The sequence below is a fragment of the Epinephelus fuscoguttatus genome, linkage group LG8 (assembly GCF_011397635.1).
Source record: "Epinephelus fuscoguttatus linkage group LG8, E.fuscoguttatus.final_Chr_v1".
Lineage (NCBI taxonomy): Eukaryota > Metazoa > Chordata > Actinopteri > Perciformes > Serranidae > Epinephelus > Epinephelus fuscoguttatus.
In genome coordinates this window covers 14,696,583-14,716,288 of record NC_064759.1, presented here as the reverse complement: position 1 = coordinate 14,716,288, position 19,706 = coordinate 14,696,583, and the positions used below count along the sequence as shown (strand labels likewise).

Sequence of the window (19,706 nt, the reverse complement as noted above, 5' to 3'; positions counted from 1 at the left end):
ACAGAGGACATAAAGCTAATTGTAAAACTTCAATACTGACTTTGGTAACAGTTATAACTTACTGGCGACTAGCAGTTTGTACCATCTTCTGGATATTGCAGTGGGTAACTTTGAATGAGAAACAAAAGGAAAACAAATGATTACACTTAAGGTTTATTCATTGCTGAAATATAATCAACTACTGACTTCTCAGTAAATAATGTGATAGAAATCTACTAAAACTATCATTTTTCTTTAGAAGAAAAAAAAAAGCAAGGCTTGACAGGGGTATGAACATTTCATATGTGAATAAAGTGACAAAAATGTACTTTAAACTTATTTTTCTTTAGAAGAAAAAAAAAACAAGGCGTGACAGTAAGAATATGATTGCAACTCAGCAAAAAGTAAAAGGTAGAAGGGGTTAAGTATAAGATTGGCATGGAGACTGATTGGGTTACACACATAAATACATGGAATATTACATTTGTTGCTATCATGATAGGTCCTTGTTTTTAACACACCGTGAAGTACTGTAGAAATAATCACTGCTAAAAAGAGCATACAAATAACATGAGATAAACATGTGTTACAGTCCACTTGTTTAACCTGTTTTTCAATCTCTTGGTATAAAAGCTAGGAATATCTCAAATAAATGAAGTAAGGTGAACATACTACGCAAGGCTTTTTGTAAGTTTCTTCATTTTGGCAGGAGAGGGATCCTTGAAATGCTAATTACCAGCAACTTTGACATTTTTATCTATATGTGATTCAATCACTAGGGAATATAGAGCAACCTTCAAATCAAGTTTAACACTACAAACTTCTGGGGATATACTGAATAAACCATCACATACTGTAGGAGTGATTTCACAACCTCAGCAAAAAACTTGACCAGAGAACAAACATGCACTGACAAACTATCAACAAAGGTCTTTGTCCCCGTGTCCCTACTCCTAATAAATGCACTTTACATTTTTAAAAAAATCCTCAGAGCCTCTAAGTGAACAACAACAAGACAAAGTACACAGCAGAGACGTTTATCATACAGCAAAGAGGTGTAGCAGGGGATTCTAGTTATGGGGGAGAGAGATACATTAGCAGGTCATTTCACCTAAACTTGTCTAGTAACTGCACAGTGTCAGCCAAGCATAGTGTCAATGCACTTAAGGGGTTAATGAACCTATGGAAACAGTCACGTCTTTGAAAACACCTTCCAGTATAATCTGGAAGGGTTTCTGGTGATATTTTATAGGATGCTCTACAGTAGTTGTTAACACACTCATTCTAATAGTCAGCAGAGTAGATGTCAACAGAGACATGAGGCAAATTCTCCTGAAAGGCAGAAAAAGCCTTTTCAAGTCCCTTTTTTATTCCTCACCTTCCCATTTTAGAACTGAGATATCTCTCTGGTACGCCATGCTTTTTTAGCTACCAGGATGCTCAGTATCTGTATGGTCCCTGTAGGTATGGCATCTCCCCCTGACCATCTCGGGTCTGTTTCTCTCCTGGTCTCTTTGAAAGCTTCAGCCTGTTGGCGTCTCCTCGCTGCAGTCCTTTAGCCCTGCGGCGGCAGGACACTTTGTGCCTGTAGAGCAGCGTGGCATTCCAGAAGCGAGTGGAGCAGCGCCGGCAGGAGAAAGTCCCTCTGGCACGGTGAGATGCCCGATGTATGAAGGCTGCCAGAGGCCTGTGAGACTGCTTCCCACATACGCTGCACCTTAGTCGCTCCTGAGTGGTCGAGGCTTTCTGTGGGTGTTTAACTGCCATATGGATGAGCAGTCCCGCTTTACGGGAAAACACAGAATTGGGGCATATGGGACAGCCAAAACGTTTCACAGGGACTTTGAGAGATGACAGGATCTGCACCTTCATTCCCCCAGTGTTGACAAGCTTATACCCACCACCGCCTGATCCTCCTCCTCGCCTAATTGTCAAACGAAGAGAACCTTGTTTTTTATTGAACTGCCCTCTTATTGTACAGCTTATCTTTCTCTTCTTTCTGCTTCCATCGAATCTGACTAAATCTTGGGATTCCCACTTATTTTCCCTCCAATCTCTCCTGTTGGACTTTTTTTTTTTCTTCTTGTGTCGTCTCATTTCATCGTGTGTTACCTGGATGCTGCAGTCGAGGTGTTGCTGGGGCTGGGTACCTGACTGATGATGGAGATGATGGTGGGAGGTGTGATGATGAAGATGCAGATGATGATGTTCAGTGGAGGGCAGTTCCGTGAGGGGCTGGAACGGGGCTGTTGTGTGGAGGGTGCGGCTACGGGATCCAGCTGGATATATGTGCTCTCCTTTCACCCCGGCCGGGGAATGCGGGTGCTGGGGGGCCATGATCGTGGAGTTTGGAGGCAGAGGTTGCGAGTAAGCTGGAGCGTTAGAGGCTGAAGATTGGGCTGCTGCATCATAAAAGAGGGGGGAGTAACCAGCTGGTGGTTGCGGAGGTGGCTGTTGGTGGCTATGAGTGACGACGCTAAGACTCTGCCCTCCGTGGCCTTCTGTGGAAGGCGCCATCTGTAGCAGGGCGTTGGTGGCAGCCTCGCTCTCTGAGGCTGACTGATTAACATCGCTCCCACCTCTGTTGTCTCCAGACCCGCTGCTGCCTTCTTGCGGGTTAGGCTGTTCAGCGCGGGTCATCCCATGCTGTGACTGCCTGTGTCGAGTGAGGCTGTTGGAGTAAGCAAAAGCTTTCCCACATACCTCACAGCAGAAGAGCTTTTCGCCCCCGCCTTCATGAACCGTCTGGTGATGGGCGGTCAGATGGAAGTGGTGGCGGAAGGACTTCCAACATATAGCACAGGTGTAGAGTCGAGGCGGAGGTGGGGGCTGCGGCTGGGGCGGGGGTGGAGGTTGTGGCTGGGGGTTGGTGTCTTGTGGCTTGACGTCTTGAGGGTAGGAGTAATAGGAGGAGGTGCTTGGTACTTGGTTCTGGCTCCTGTCTTGGGCCACGCTACATTGAGGGTTTGGGTTAAAGCTGTTGAGGTTCTCCGGAGCTGGTGTTGTGGGCACCTCTTCCATCTCCCCTTTCTGGTGGAGTTTGCTGTGCCTCCTGAGGCTCTGGGAGTAACCAAACTCTTTCCCACAGATGCTGCATTTATAATTCTTTGCCCCGGAGTGGACTGTTTGATGCTTGCTGAGGTGAAAAGCCTCTCTAAAATACTTTCCACAAACAGTGCAGTGATGGGGCTTCTCTCCAGTATGGATGCGGTCGTGCCTGCGCAGGGTCTCGCGACGTGCAAATCCCTTACCGCAGACGCTGCAGAGGTGAGTGCGTGGGAGGCCACTGGGCCCCATTCTGGGGGTGTATTGCCTACGTTTGGGGGGCTGTCCGCCAGCTGCAGGATCCTTCTTAGCTCTGGGTTTGCGAGGACGTTTTGGTTTGGCAGTAGGATTCTGCGGGTTGCTGCTCATTGCCTCCTGGCTCCCACCACCTCTGAAATTCTTATCCATACCAGATGTAGATGAAGGTGAGCCCAGAGGACCTAAACCAAGACCACCTAGAAGACCTCCTATGATGTCTCCCCTATCATCCCCTCTATTTCCACTGTTACTAGCTGCTGTTATAGCAGAGATTGCATTATTGACAGAGCTAGTGACATCATCCTCTGAGTCATCCAGTAGAGAAGAAAGGGGCAGGTGGGGCTGTTGCTGCGGATGGTGGTGCTGGTTGTGGCTCTGTGAGTGTGGATGCAGTGTTGGAGCCAAGGGTGCCTTTCTCAGAGCTGGGCCCGCCATCCCACTTCCACAGGGGGAGGCACCAGAGTAGCATGGAGATGGATTACCTTGAGAACGATGGTCATCGTGGTAGCCTGTGTAACGATTCCGAGAGTAGTCAGTGGGGTATTTAGCATCTGTTCTGTCCCTGTCATTTGAATTCCCTCCCCTTCCAGACTGAAACAGACCATCACATCCTAAACCTGATTTTGGTTCTCCTTCCCCCACAATGATTACACCATCTTCTTCCTCAGTTTTCCCATAAATAACCCCTCTATTGCTCTGATAAGTTCCCCCTCCTCCATTACCTCCTCCATCCCCTCCCCCGACTCTGTCCTCACCATCAGATCCTGTCTTGCTGCCCCTTTGTTTGGGTCCCCTACCTGGCTTGCCGCAGGTGCCTGAGGCAGCATGGTTGAGTAGAGAGGTGCTCTCACGGAAGGCACGACCACAGGCGGGACATCGGAATGGCTTTTCCTCATGTATCTTCTCATGGCGTGTCAGTGACTCTCTACGATTAAAAGCCCGAGAACAGGTGGAGCAGCCATATGGGCGGGCTGAAGAGTGTAAAACACCATGTTGCAGGAGGTGCCCTTTTTTCTTAAAGCCTTTGCCACAATCAGGGCAATGAAATATTTTGTCTGGGCTAGGACAAGAATTGGTTGAGGACTGGGGCGTTTCTTGAGTCGAATGGGGGAGGCTCGGGTCTGACTGTGTTTTTATGTGAATGGGGTTGGGGCCAGTAGTGGAAGAATTGCTAGTACCTGCTGTGGTTGGCTCATGCATGCGCAAATGCCTGCGAAGGCTTGAAAGGTGAGGGAAGCTTTTGCCACACTCTCCACAGCTATAAATGGGCTCTGAATCACACTCAGTGTTGTTGGGTTGCATTGAGCTCTGGTTATCAGATTTAGAAAGGTGAGAATCATTAGTAACCAGTACTGAGGCAGCAGTGGAAGAGGGAGCAGAGGAGGAGGAGGAAGAAACTACTGATGAGGATGAGGATGATGAGGCAAGAAGGGAGGATGGGTCTCCACTCAAATTTGACATACCAACCCCACTCCCAATTAAAGCTGGCGGCTGACCATGACTAAGCCCTCCGCCATTACTACTAGTGGTGGGATTACCACTATGGCTGCCATGGCCATGCCCGCTGCTGCTAGTCCTATCGCTTTCAGATTTTCTCTGCGGCAAATACCCAGCCATAGCTTTCTTCCTCCTACTGCTACTGCCACCACCACTACTACTACTGCTCCCACCTCCACTGCTTTCCCCTTTACCATCATCTTTAGATAAGGATAAATGAAGTGGCAAGGGGAGTGGCAAACCTGCTTCCTGCTGCATCAGAGAAGCTATCTGATTCGATGAGAGTACAGGGATGCCCTGGAAGTCAAAGCCACCCAGTGATGAGGGCTGGGAGCCTGGGTGGAGCGGGTGGTGATGGGAATGAGAGTGAGGATGAGAAAGGGTGTGAGGTGGAAGCTGTTGCTGCTGGGGCGGCTGCTGCGTGGCCTGCTGTGGCTGGGGAGTGGAGTGGCTGTGTGAGTGAGAAGAATGCAAAGCGGGAGGCGGAGCAAGGCTAGTGCTAGGCTCTGCGCCTGTCTGACTTAAACCAATCCCTAAGTGGTTATGGGTTCCCTGTTGAACGAGAAATTGCTCTAAACTAGCGTTAGCAGGCACCCCAGAAAGAAAATACTGATTAGCGGCTAACATGCAACTAAATTGTTGGTGAAGGCTTCGTGCATCAGACTGGGCCCCAACCAACTGGTGTCCCAATGAGCTGACTGCACTGCTGCTAGAGGGGTTATTAGAGGTGGCCACAGATGTTGAAGGGGAAGGAGAGGAAGAGGAGGGACCAGATGATGCCTGGGGGACAGAGAGGCCGGGATGCAGAGGAGGAGGGGGTGGAGGTGCTGATGTTACTAATCCTCCTAATCCCCCAGCACTCCCACTACTGCTACTTCCCCCAGCAAAGTGCTCAAAGCGACCTACACCTGGGTGTAACTGCTCCTGTGCTAGTGCTGCCTCAGACGGGTGGAAAGAGCGCAGGAACTGTGGGTAGCCTGATGAATGGCTTGAGCTGCTGCTGCTCATCTTGCTTGACTTTGAACGAGAGCTCTGAGATGAGGAAGGCTGTTGTTGTAAAGGTGGGGGAGGAGGGGCACTCATCTTGGCAAAAATGGAGGCAGAATCAGAAAAGGCGTTACCTCTTGACCCCTGCAGGGGGCCCAAGCCAAGTCCAGACAGAAGAGCTCCAGAAGACTCAGCCTGCTGCTGCTGCTGCTGCTGGAGTTGATGCTGGTGAAGTTGCACTTGCTGTTGATGCTGAAGTTGTCGATCTAAACCAAGGCCTTTAAACTGGTGGGCCTGATGCCCACTTAACATCTCTATAATGTCCAGATTGTATTTTCCAAATTGGAACATTTCCCACTCACTGGCACATGGGGGTGCAGGGGCCGAACCTCCAGTGCTAGGAGTGGCAACAATAATCCCACCACTGACTGGTGAAAGACAAACTTTACCCTAAGGGTGAGGCTATGCTACTACTTATTCCAGAACTACTTGAATGTCTTATATCTTAAGTTCGTCTCTCCAGATAGTTTACTTCTGGTGCTGCTACTCCCTGGTGATTATCCACTGCCCACACTCTACTTCCAAAATGAGTGGCGTGGCCGGGAAGATGAGTTTATGATCAAAGGGTAAAAATGTCTTTTAGACAGGTAGATGAGTTCCACCTACTTTCAAAATTGCTTAGAATAGTTTTTATTGAGAAGCAGTTCAAATGACGACTTCTTGTTTCCTTTGAGAGTTACTGCGTGGACATTATCCTTCATTTAAGCAAGTTTCCTCATCCGTGTTCAGTCAAGACGTTCCTACAGCCGAAAAACAAAATTCACAAAGAGATGAAAGTCATAGAGAGGAACAGGACTGTAATGTCTAATAAAATTCCACTTACTGTCCCCCTGCTGGTAGGCCTTTAACCTGTAACAAGGTGCCCCTTCCATTAAAGAGGAACTCTGGTATTTTTCAACCTGGGCCCTAATTTCTAGTGTTTTTGTGTCTATGTGACTCATGGGAATGGCCATTTTTGAAATTGGTTCAGTATTGAGAGAGAGAGTGCTGCAGCCAGCAGCAGAAAACAGGGTACAGTATAACCACTCAGGGCAGGTGCACCCCATCAATTTACCTCCATTAAACATGCTTGTTTCTGCCACAGACAGGCTCAGGTTTTTTTTTATGAGTGTCTGAAAACATTACGTAGAGAACCCTTCAGAGAAATGAAACTTTTTTTATACCCTTCTCTTGTTCTGGTCTGCTTGTGTCCAAGTCTCGGTGAAGGAGAAGTCACATTCTGCAATCTGAGACCTTTTCAATTTGTCGAAATCAACTAAATATTTAGCTTTGACTTTAAAAACTTCTGGATAAGACTGAGATATGCTTTTTGTACTCCAACACAACAAACTCTTGCTGGCACTCATCTTTCCAAACCTCACTTTCTATTCCAGTGTTTTCTTCCTGTAACAGGGCCCCTCTTGTGAGATTTCAGAATGAGACTTCTCCTTTTGCAAGACATGGACACAAAACAAACTGGAACAAGAAAAAGGCTGGCAAACATGTTTGGTTCGCTGTAGGGTCCTTTACATAATGTTTTAGGACACTTACAATAACAACGTGAGCCTGTCAGTGGCAAAAACAAGCCCTTTCAATGGGCGTAAATTGACGGTTCATACCTACCCCAAGTGATTACATCAAAGCCTGTTTTGCTGCCGCCAGCTGCAGCCCTCTCTCAATACTAGACCAATTTCAAAAATTGTTGTTCCCCTGACTCAGAGACAAAAAGAAAGTTTTACTTTAAGGTGAATCTTTACAGATAGAAACCGACTTCTGCACTGTAACATTAGAAAACATAGAGGTTTACCTCTGGTGAAATTATGATTCAGTATTTTATTGGCAAATCACAATACTTGACTGAAGAGAGTATGATGACATTGAAATAAGTAGAATACTTTGACATAAGGTTTAAGGTTTAAAAAAAAAATTAAATGCATATTAGTACTTTATAAGAATCCGCAAGAACCCTGTGTGAGCCCTAAAATGTCTGACCTTGACTATATGGACTTGTATCTGAGCAGTTTGTCAATAGAGAGATGATGTCACATTCTTCTCTTGAAGGGGGCGATGTCTGTGCACTTCCCTAAGGTCTGAGACTTAAACGTACACTAGGCAAGACAGAAAACATACGTCACTAATTCAAAAGCCAATCATAGATCGCATTTAACACAAGCAATATAAATATCTCAGGCAGATGGAATATATGTTTCTGCAAACTTTGAGTAGACTGCTGGCAGACGCTGTGTTACCAGCACCAGTTACAAGATGCTGACTACACTTACCATGCTGACTACACTTACCATCCATATCGGCAAATTACAGACAAATCAGAATGGTAAGTGTAGTCAGTTACAAGATGCTGACTACAATTACCATTCTGATTCGTCTGTAATTTGCCGATATGGATGCATAATAGACTCCTCATCTGAGTCTGGCTCAGGTTCAAACATGTACGGCTGAATCTCTCTGATGTTTCCTCTAACATTAGCCACCTTGATGCGCACTGCTCTTTTACTGGTCGGATTTTTATTTTTTTTATTTTATTTTTTTTAAGTGGGAATATTAACTATAGTAGAGGATTTTTATATTTTTTTACTTTAAAACACTTTAACTTTTAGTTATCACTCCTTTCTTATTCATGCTGCCACTTACCTCCCAAAGTTTTCTTATTATTCTGAGCCAATTTAGCCCCTCAGTTGAAGTGAGCAAAGTGGCCAACATATAATTCAATGTCTGGTTACTTTTCTGTTTATTAAAGGTAAAATACAAAATAAATTATTCAGGGTACCTCTCTCCAGGAAATTTCTACTTAAGCCACATAAACATGTTACTTAACATATGCAATCTTTTATATTTTGTAATAACTTACCATGATATGGTTCTGTTGGACTGCAGCACAACCAGAGTTGTTGCATGAATGCCAATTCTTTTTATCATTAGTTTCGTCTTTTCAAGGAAGCAAGAGTTACGTTACTGTTACTCAACATTCTTACTGTCTTCGTATACAGCTGGTTATGAAAGGTGAGTTAGCAGTAACATAAAGGCAGGCGATTCTTATTTCACAGCACTACTTTGATAGTGACCCAGTTTATGACAACATTATACACTTGACCCATTTAACCCTGCAGCAGTTCTGCTGTATCTCACACTGTATTCTGTACAGTATGAATTCAGTGTCTGTGGCTATCTCTGCAAGTAGCCTACCAAATGTTCATTCAACAAGAGGTGCAGACAGAACATAAAAAGGCACAGTAGTGTTGCATGAAAAACCACATTAGACAGCAGATGCCTCGCTTTTGGTTAAATGCAGGTGTGTACATAACTGATTATTTGTATTTTACCCGCTCTACTTACACTAGTGGCGTCCCTGTTACATTTAACCATCTGTGCTGTCACAATTCTGCAAATCATGACTTGGAATTATTACCACAAGAAAGCTGACAGTTTTTCGGTCTACATTTGGTGCTAAAACAAAACCATGCTCTTGCCCAATACTCACCGTACTTTCACCATTGAGTTTTTTAATTTCTGTTTTAGTCTCTTTATGAGCAGACAGTCACAAAGGCGTGCAGCTATTAATTAGTTTAAAAGTATACTATGCAGGATTGCTGGTTACGGTGTGTAAACACACGCGCCAGCAGAGTGAAAGTAAAAGGCGATATCAGGATTACTCTTGTTTGGTGTTTAGCCACGCTTTATTTGCATGTTTTGCCACTATGCCTCTTTGATGTGTGCTGCTTACGGCCTCTTTATAAAGCCCCGACATCACCTGAGTGCTGTGGAGTTACACGCCCTTAACCATCCCAAAAACAGGTAGAAGGTAGATTCACTGCAGAAAAATACACGCCACACACTTCTGGTGGGTCGTAAGTGATGATTGAGAGGGATTATTTCTGTCTATACATTGTTCTTTTTTTAAGAAAATCCTGCATAGTATACCTTTAAACAAACGTTGGTTTCATTTTTAGCATAAAATCAGTCAATATAATGTCAAATATGGGATTGGTTTTTAATCATAAATGTCCTCAAATTAATATTAGTAGTGGTCAATCAACCGAGTGGGCATGGTGGGGGTAATTACACAGTATCAGATGCTGTGTAGCACCTTAAAGTAGGTCATGAGGACAGGATGCCTATAGATATCAAGTTGCATCCGTTCAAAGTGCACATTCTCCATGTTGATCAGAATTTATCATGTGTATTGATTCATTTTTATAAATATCTTAACTACACTAAACTGCCCTTGTTTAACCTGCAGTCACTATGAGCAGTGGCGTTAAAGTGGATTACCGTAAAGCTTCAATTAAAAGCCGAGTCTCAATTAAACTCCCAGTCCCTTTTACTCACCCGGTGTGGATACACATTTTGACAAATAAAGGCCTGTCTCAATAATAGTCTTTTAATAGAAGTTCTTTCGATGTAAATAAACCCTGGTTGTCGGCTACCTTAAATCATGTGTCCGTGCTTGGTTACCCTGTAAGTTATTCACATTCCTTTGGTCCATAAGGGTCTTCAAATTGACAGAATCAAAAGGGTTTTTCATAAAAAAAATAATCCAAGTTGTGAGGATTATTCTAACAGGATAAATAATAGTAGATTTTATTATAGGCATCTTTCAGAACACTCAAGGACACCTTACAAGACAGTAAAAAACAAGAAGCAATGTATCCACAGATCATACAATCAAACAATTCAGTGATATACAATAAAAGTTAATAAAATCACTAGACCAAAATCATAAATATAAATATTAGGATATCAAAGTGGTGCTCCGTCTGTATGCTGGGTGCTGTAATCCTCAAGTGCCGTAACTCACTCTCTTTGTGATGTGCTGTCTGTTGGAGCTAGATCAAATTAATGATTCATAATTGATATATTATCTGAAGCCTTCTGGTTTAAATGAACAGTTTGATTGTGTTTCCTGATCTTTACTGAGCAACAGTTTTGTGTGAAAGGAATTTAAGGCCTGTCCCAAACATAGGCACATTGATTTCAGTGATTTAAGCGAATAATAGCCCGGGTTACTAATTGAAGTTTTACAATATGTCTAATCTTGCTCCAGCTACCACCACCAACATGATAAACCAATGCAATTTAAATATGTGAATGCACTTAGATGCACTTTGCATGGTCAAAAAATGGATAATACAGAGTGTAACTGTTGCGTTGTGCATTAGCCTTTAACTACACAGAGGTAAGTTGTTGTTTGATTTAATAACTATACTTGTGGAGAGGCTCGAAGTGCCCAGGGCACAGCAGAAACACTCACTTTGCATCTCGTTGTGCTCACCTCGTTATATCTTACCGTTTCCTCTAATCGATGCGATGAACCTAGCGGGGATTGAGCTCCCCTGGAAGATGAGGGAGATAATCTATCGTATAGTTGTCTGCCTCTCATTTTAGTGTAACATCACCAATCCTGTGAAGAAAGGGCAGAAATGCTAAAATTACCATCAGCACCACACCACCCGCTGCACAATGTAAACATTAGCAGTATCTTACAGGCGCAAGTAATAACGGATGCACTTGAGGAGGCATCCTGTAATAGTATTGGCTCACATTTGGAAGTAAAAAAAGGAAAACATTGGACGCGCTTGCATGCGAAACTTCACGGTTCTCCTTAGCATCATATTTTACACTGGCTCAGCGTGTTTAGCCATTTGGTGCCACACGCAATCTAGAAACCCACCTAACCGCTACAGCTAACGTTAGCCATCTTTGCACAGCGCATTATTAAAAGCATGCCGACTGCCGTTAACAACACGATGCTAGCGTTAGCATATACATAAGCGTAACCTATGTTCGGCAAATGTTTACCTACGCATCCAGTTGCACAGCACAGTTGCAGATGGATGAGGCCTGTCACGCCTTCTTCTAACCGCCTAGCTAGCTATCGTCCGCTTCCATTTCTGCGTGCTGTTTTCCAGTCGTTAGCCAGAGCCATTTTCACTGATGCTGAGCTGGGTCAACACTTACACGGTTCCCACAAGAAATCAACGCCGACGGATACCGCAGCCGCCTCCTCGCCATTTGGTTACGACCGTTTGTGCCGTCGGGGAGCTTTTGCTCAAGATTTCGACGGCCCCGGGAAAAATTTTGATGGTCGTTGATAATATTTTTGGGCAAAAGTGAGTGACGTGTGCTCCCTTAACATCGGTCCTTTCCGGCCCTTGTAATATTTCCGGGTAGCACGAGCGGGGCTCACGGGCGGCTGTGTAGGGCTCACAGCGGATTCACTGTTTGCTGAAAGGTTAATCCTCTTTCATAAACGATACACATTCATAAGATTAGTCCTCTGTCCACCTCCACAGACCTCTCTCCGAACATATCAAAAGTGACCCAGTCTCACAGGGAGGATGAGGACTTTTCCCCGGGCTGCATAACGGCTGATATCTTATAGGCCTATTGAACCCGAGGAATATCTATTACCAGAGTAAAAGTAGTAATACTGCAGTTAATAAATACTCAGTTACAACTTAAAGTCCTGTATTCCAAATTTCACTTTAGTTAAAGAATTAGCCACTAAATAAAATACTGAAGTAAAAGTCACATAATGCACATTTCAGAAGAATATATATTATATAAATGATTATAATTACTGTATTAATGTGTTAGTCACTGTAATGCTGCAGCAAGTAAAGGTTGGGGTAATTATCATTACTTAATATACTGCTGGGTAGCTCCAGATATATAAAAAAAAAAGGCTACATCATGATTTATTTGTGACTGTTTTGCATTGGCGTAGGTTTCAGGGGGTCACAGGGGACACATGCCCCTCAATATTTATGTATTTGTCCCTATAAAAACATGATAATAAAACAGAATAAATCTCTATTGTGCACCAGGTTGGAAATTTGTCTTTGGCCCACCAAACACAGGAGACAAACATAATAAAAAATGATTATAAATTAAAAATTATTTTCACAAAAAAATGCACAAAATTGTACAGAAAAATTCACCAGAATGCGGGAAATTAAGTGACTCGGGTTCAAAATATTTTGGTGAAGGACCCCTGAACCCCCGTAATGTCGTAACAGCTGTAGTAAGTAACAATAGCAGTCAAATAAATGCAGTGAAGTTTAGGGGTTTAGAGAGACCCCAAGAAATAAAAACACAAAAGCAGTTTATTAGGTGGATCAGTCTATAATAAAACACCATAAATTAGAAGTCCTGCATTCGAAATTTCACTTTGTAAAAGTGCAAAAGTAATACCAACAAAATATACCTAAGGTACTAAAAGTAAAAGTACACATTATGCACAAATGGCCCATTTTAGAAGAATATATCTATTATATTAATTGACTATAATTCTGGATCTATAAATGTGTTAATCACTGTAATATTACAGCTGGTAAAAGTTGGGGTAATTGTCATTACTTGATACGCTGCTGGGTAGCTCGAGATATAATAAAAGGCTACATCATATTATTTGCTGACTATATCTTACATAGGCGTAGATTTCAGGAGAGGGACACAAGGGACTAGCGCTCCTCAGTATTTATAACGTGTATTTGTCCCTATAAAAACATGAAAGTAGCAGAGGACTTTTTGAATAAAATAATAGAATAGAATAAATCTTAATTGTCCACCAGGGTGGAAATTGGTCTTCAGCCCACCAAACTCAAAAGACAAACATGATGAAAAACAGACTTTATTTTGACAAGAGATGTTTACACAATAAACTGATGCTAAACATGCACAAAATGAAGCTCAAAAACTCACCAGAATGCAGGAATTAAGTGTTTTGGGGTCAAAATTTTCTTGCAGAGTACCTGCAAACCTCCAAACCCCAGTAACATGGAAATCATGGTATGGATGGTAATGTTGTCTAATTTCAGTTCTCTGTGTCAAGATAATACATGCACAATAACGTGCTCTATGGCCCATCATAATTGTTTTCACTGGAGCCCATCGTAACTTCCTCACGCCACTGGCAGTAACAGCTTTAGTAAAGTCACAACAGCTGTCAAATAAATGCAGTAGCTACATTTTACAGTGCAATATTTACCTCTGAGATAGTGGAGTAGAGGTATGAAGTAGCAAAAACTGACACGCTAAAGTACAAATAATTTAGAAACATACTTAAGTACAATATTTGAGTAAATATAGCTACTCTCCAAGCCCCTTCACACTCCAAAGTTGTCAAAATCCTGCACTTGGGCAGTGACTTGCAGCGTCAGAAACCAACAAAAAAAGGCATCCTTGAACACTGGCATTATACACGGCCGGTTGCGGTTATACTTTAATGGCGCCAGTGGCATCGGAGGAAATGTGGTGGGACAAGGACAAAAGTTAAGGTGGTGAAAGTCCTACTAGGGTGGGTGGGAGCATTGGTGGATGGGTCCAACAAACACCGACCTTCACCTGAGAGAGCAGTGTTTGTATCCCGTAAGACTCTAAAGCCAAACCCTGTTCGTTTTTCCTAAACCTAACCACACGCTTTTGTTGCCTAAACCCAACCACATGTGTTTGTCACTGAAGAAAAAAAAAACATCAATTTGTGGTGTTGTACTGATGTAGTGCGTATATTTTCAAAAGAGACTCTATGTAAATGTTAAATTTCCTGTGAAAACAGAAGTGTATTTTGAAAGAAGACAATGCATGTAACAGGCAGAACTTGACACGGTGTCCCAAAACATCAACAACCAACGCACCCAGGGTACCTGTGTATGTGATGAGGTCAGAGTGAGAATGTGTTGGAGCCATTTTGCATAGGAGTAGATATCAGGGGGGACGTGGGGGACACGCAGAGGACCCTGAAACCCTCCATTTTATATGTGTCTCCCCTCCTCCAGTGTTGAAACGAACTCTATACCTTTAGTATTTTGTGTTAATGATCTCAATTTGCAGAGTATCTACAGCTGTCAAATAACTGCAGTGGAGTTTACAGCACAATATTTATCTCTGACATGAGGTGGAGTAGAAATATAAAGCAGCAGAAAATGGACATACTCAAGTAAAGTGCACATAATTCAAAATTCTACTTAAGTACAGTATTTGAGTTAATGTACTTCACTACTTTTAACGACTGGGGGTATCATATCTTGTGGAAAAAAAACTAATAAATATACAGCATTAGGTGAAAAGGTATGTTATGATCTTTTATTCCAGCCCATAACCTAAACTTTGAGTTTTCCAGAGTGGAAGAAATCAAGTGTTGAAGCTATTCAAGAAACTATTCTGGCAAAGGACCCCCAAATCCTCCATTTTATATGTGTCCCTGTATCCCTGTGTTGAAACAAAACCTACACCAAAATTAGCAATTATCATTACAAACTATATATAATCTCTAGTATGCATGTTTACAAAGGTGTACTCTGGGGATGTGATGGATGGTTTAGTAAAAAGGGACCCTCAAGTTTTAATATGCAACAGAAAACAGCCAGGTAGAATTAATAAATGTTTCACATAAACGTGCATGAATGAGTAATAGATATTTATTGTGATTATTATTGCAACAAAAGTGCATTTTATTTGAGGGTAAATAACTCGTCAGGCAATTTTAAACTCTTCCAGTTTACTTCCAGTCGTCTGTGTCCTCAGTCTCATGTGTTTGCTGATCTGTTTAGTTTGTGGGTAAATAATAAGAAGTGTTTCATAAAACTAAGAGCTCGTTACTTCATTTACCACTGATGAAAATCTAACTATAAATAAAACAAGTCACACAAATTTCTCAAGGCGCTTTGATAATATCTCTTCCTGATCTCCCCTGTTCCTCTTCCTCAACAACAGACCTCAGCTGCGAATCAACAAACTGCATCACCAGATCAATATGATGATTAATAGATCTTTACAGACGAAGAGGAATCTGTGAGAAAAGTCGTGGGGAACTCAGGAACTTAACCTCGGGCTGAATCATCGTGTTATCATCACACACATCTCAGATTTGATTCAGTCATTATAATCACAGAGATGTGGATAATTTCAGCTCTGTGCCTCTCTGATATGTAAGGATGGTAATCATGCCGAGGTTAGGAAGCTAATCATAGGATGCAGAATCTTTTACTTAGGACCATCAAAGGCTCTGAAAGTCTTGACTCACACACATATATTTGCAATTTGAATATTAATGTGTCTTTTCTGGCAATTTCGCAGTCTTTCTCAGTCTGTCTCATAAACGGTGTCATAAACCGAGCATAATTTGTGAAAAACGTGGGCTCACTTTACGTAGCAGATGTATTAATTTGAATGGTGACAGGTGTTGGACAGTGTGGGCACTAAATTATGGAATTTTGAGTGAAGGCTTCATGCAGGTTTTGTCTCAGAGCTGAGGAGCCACTGAACCTCCTGGTGGTGAAATGTGCAAATTACAATGATTGTAATGCATCAGTGGCAGCCAGTGCCCAAATCAAACATAATATTTTTTCGTGCCCTTTGAGTGCCTCCTGTAAAAATTATTTCCGTATCAGTACAATGTCGCCATCTGCTCTTTTATTTAAGCCCTCATACATCTCAGTGCAATAAATGTATTCGCAGGAGGTTTTTAATATGAGCTCCATAGCCCTCACCTCACTCTGAGGCTCCGGCAGGTACGCTGTGATATAACTCTGCACTCAGATGGTCTCGAGCTGTGAATTATATGAAGACAAATTTCGCCTTTTCATTTCATTTAAAAGCACAGTTGTCCACTCCCACTGGCGCTGTATAGCCTTAATGTGGCTTATACAATATCTGCCATCCTGGTGGTGTGGGGTTTTATCACAGAGCCACTCTGTGTGCTCACTAACCTACTGGACACTAAAAGGCTTTTTGTTCATACACAGCTACTGCTTCTGGTTTGACCCTTTATAAAACATTAATTTGTCTCCCGATTAATTTAGAATCTCAGTTTCACAAAACTACTGTTAGTCCTGACTGTCATATGTCAGACCCATGAGTCTTGGTCCCAAAGTGAGGTAGATGTTTTTGCAAAAATAGTGTCAACAAGGAGGTTTTTTTTTAACAATAATCAGTGACAAGTGGTACAAAATGTTGTAGAGAGAGCAACGAGAAGTGAATATTGTTATTCTTACACTGTTGTGGCCACGATAATCAGGTGGTTATATTGCTTGTTTTAGAGCTGTACATTTTCATTCTGTATTGTGTCTGTGGTCCCAAAGTGAGGTAGATGTTTTTACAAAAATAGTGTCAACAAGGAGGTTTTTTTTTTAACAATAATCAGTGACAAGTGGTACAAAATGTTGTAGAGAGAGCGAGAAGTGAATATTGTTATTGTTACACTGTTGTGGCCACGATAATCCTGTGGTTATATTGCTTGTTTTAGAGCTGTACATTTTCATTCTGTATTGTGTCTGTGGTCCCAAAGTGAGGTAGATGTTTTTACAAAAATAGTGTCAACAAGGAGGTTTTTTTGTAACAATAATCAGTGACAAGTGGTACAAAATGTTGTAGAGAGAGCAACGAGAAGTGAATATTGTTATTCTTACACTGTTGTGGCCACGATAATCAGGTGGTTATATTGCTTGTTTTAGAGCTGTACATTTTCATTCTGTATTGTGTCTGTGGTCCCAAAGTGAGGTAGATGTTTTTACAAAAATAGTGTCAACAAGGAGTTTTTTTAACAATAATCAGTGACAAGTGGTACAAAATGTTGTAGAGAGAGAGAAGTGAATATTGTTATTGTTACACTGTTGTGGCCACGATAATCCTGTGGTTATATTGCTTGTTTTAGAGCTGTACATTTTCATTCTGTATTGTGTCTGTGGTCCCAAAGTGAGGTAGATGTTTTTACAAAAATAGTGTCAACAAGGAGGTTTTTTTAACAATAATCAGTGACAAGTGGTACAAAATGTTGTAGAGAGAGCGAGAAGTGAATATTGTTATTCTTACACTGTTGTGGCCACGATAATCAGGTGGTTATATTGCTTGTTTTAGAGCTGTACATTTTCATTCTGTATTGTGTCTGTGGTCCCAAAGTGAGGTAGATGTTTTTACAAAAATAGTGTCAACAAGGAGGTTTTTTTTTTTAACAATAATCAGTGACAAGTGACACAAAATGTAGAGAGAGCAAGAAGTGAATATTGTTATTGTTACACTGTTGTGGCCACGATAATCCTGTGGTTATATTGCTTGTTTTAGAGCTGTACATTTTCATTCTGTATTGTGTCTGTGGTCCCAAAGTGAGGTAGATGTTTTTACAAAAATAGTGTCAACAAGGAGGTTTTTTTTTTAACAATAATCAGTGACAAGTGGTACAAAATGTTGTAGAGAGAGCAACGAGAAGTGAATATTGTTATTCTTACACTGTTGTGGCCACGATAATCAGGTGGTTATATTGCTTGTTTTAGAGCTGTACATTTTCATTCTGTATTGTGTCTGTGGTCCCAAAGTGAGGTAGATGTTTTTGCAAAAATAGTGTCAACAAGGAGGTTTTTTTGTAACAATAATCAGTGACAAGTGGTACAAAATGTTGTAGAGAGAGCGAGAAGTGAATATTGTTATTGTTACACTGTTGTGGCCACGATAATCCTGTGGTTATATTGCTTGTTTTAGAGCTGTACATTTTCATTCTGTATTGTGTCTGTGGTCCCAAAGTGAGGTAGATGTTTTTACAAAAATAGTGTCAAAAGGAGGTTTTTTTAACAATAATCAGTGACAAGTGGTACAAAATGTTGTAGAGAGAGCAACGAGAAGTGAATATTGTTATTCTTACACTGTTGTGGCCACGATAATCAGGTGGTTATATTGCTTGTTTTAGAGCTGTACATTTTCATTCTGTATTGTGTCTGTGGTCCCAAAGTGAGGTAGATGTTTTTACAAAAATAGTGTCAACAAGGAGGTTTTTTTTTTAACAATAATCAGTGACAAGTGGTACAAAATGTTGTAGAGAGAGCGAGAAGTGAATATTGTTATTGTTACACTGTTGTGGCCACGATAATCCTGTGGTTATATTGCTTGTTTTAGAGCTGTACATTTTCATTCTGTATTGTGTCTGTGGTCCCAAAGTGAGGTAGATGTTTTTACAAAAATAGTGTCAACAAGGAGGTTTTTTTTTTAACAATAATCAGTGACAAGTGGTACAAAATGTTGTAGAGAGAGCAACGAGAAGTGAATATTGTTATTCTTACACTGTTGTGGCCACGATAATCAGGTGGTTATATTGCTTGTTTTAGAGCTGTACATTTTCATTCTGTATTGTGTCTGTGGTCCCAAAGTGAGGTAGATGTTTTTGCAAAAATAGTGTCAACAAGGAGGTTTTTTTGTAACAATAATCAGTGACAAGTGGTACAAAATGTTGTAGAGAGAGCGAGAAGTGAATATTGTTATTGTTACACTGTTGTGGCCACGATAATCCTGTGGTTATATTGCTTGTTTTAGAGCTGTACATTTTCATTCTGTATTGTGTCTGTGGTCCCAAAGTGAGGTAGATGTTTTTACAAAAATAGTGTCAACAAGGAGTTTTTTTAACAATAATCAGTGACAAGTGGTACAAAATGTTGTTGAAAGAGCAATGAGAAGTGAATATTGTTACTGTTACACTGTTTTGGCCACAGTAATCCTGTGGTTATATTGCTTGTTTTAGAGCTGTATATTTTCATTCTGTATTTTTGTTCTATGTTGTCTGTCTGTAACTCATGTTGCTGCCTGTCTTGGCCAGGATAGTCTTGAAAAGGAGATTTTTTTTACCTCAAGAGGTTTGTCTGGTTAAATAAAGGTTAAATAAAAAAAGGAAATCTACTCAAGTACTAATACAATATTGAGGTACTTGTATTTTACTTGAATAGGTTATTTCCATTTCATACTACTCTCCTCTGCAATACAAGGGAAATATTTGACTCCACAAGATCAATTTGAACTTCAGATAATAGCCTTTACATACAAAACATAGATTGGCCCCTAAAATATGATGCACTGATATGGATGAAGCTGCTAAATGATATATAAAATTTGTTTCAATTTCA

At 41.5% G+C, this 19,706-nt stretch overlaps 1 protein-coding gene across 3 annotated transcripts; it reads right to left on the bottom strand.

The window, feature by feature from the left end:
* Nucleotides 1–140: 140 nt before the first annotated feature.
* Nucleotides 141–12,065, bottom strand: si:dkeyp-69b9.6 (uncharacterized). Of its 3 annotated transcripts, none has more exons than XM_049582599.1 (4): nucleotides 11,623–12,065; nucleotides 11,111–11,224; nucleotides 4,080–6,566; nucleotides 141–3,791 (listed from the first exon to the last, which is right to left on the bottom strand). In XM_049582599.1, the coding sequence occupies exons 3-4, from the start codon at nucleotides 6,115–6,117 to the stop codon at nucleotides 1,420–1,422; spliced, it is 4,410 nt and encodes a 1,469-aa protein (XP_049438556.1). In that variant the 5' UTR covers nucleotides 6,118–6,566; nucleotides 11,111–11,224; nucleotides 11,623–12,065; the 3' UTR covers nucleotides 141–1,419. The 3 variants fall into 3 exon arrangements, with proteins under 3 accessions (XP_049438556.1, XP_049438557.1, XP_049438555.1); XM_049582600.1 differs by having other exon boundaries at nucleotides 11,627–12,065; XM_049582598.1 differs by having other exon boundaries at nucleotides 11,782–12,065.
* Between the last annotated feature and the right edge of the window lie 7,641 nt (nucleotides 12,066–19,706).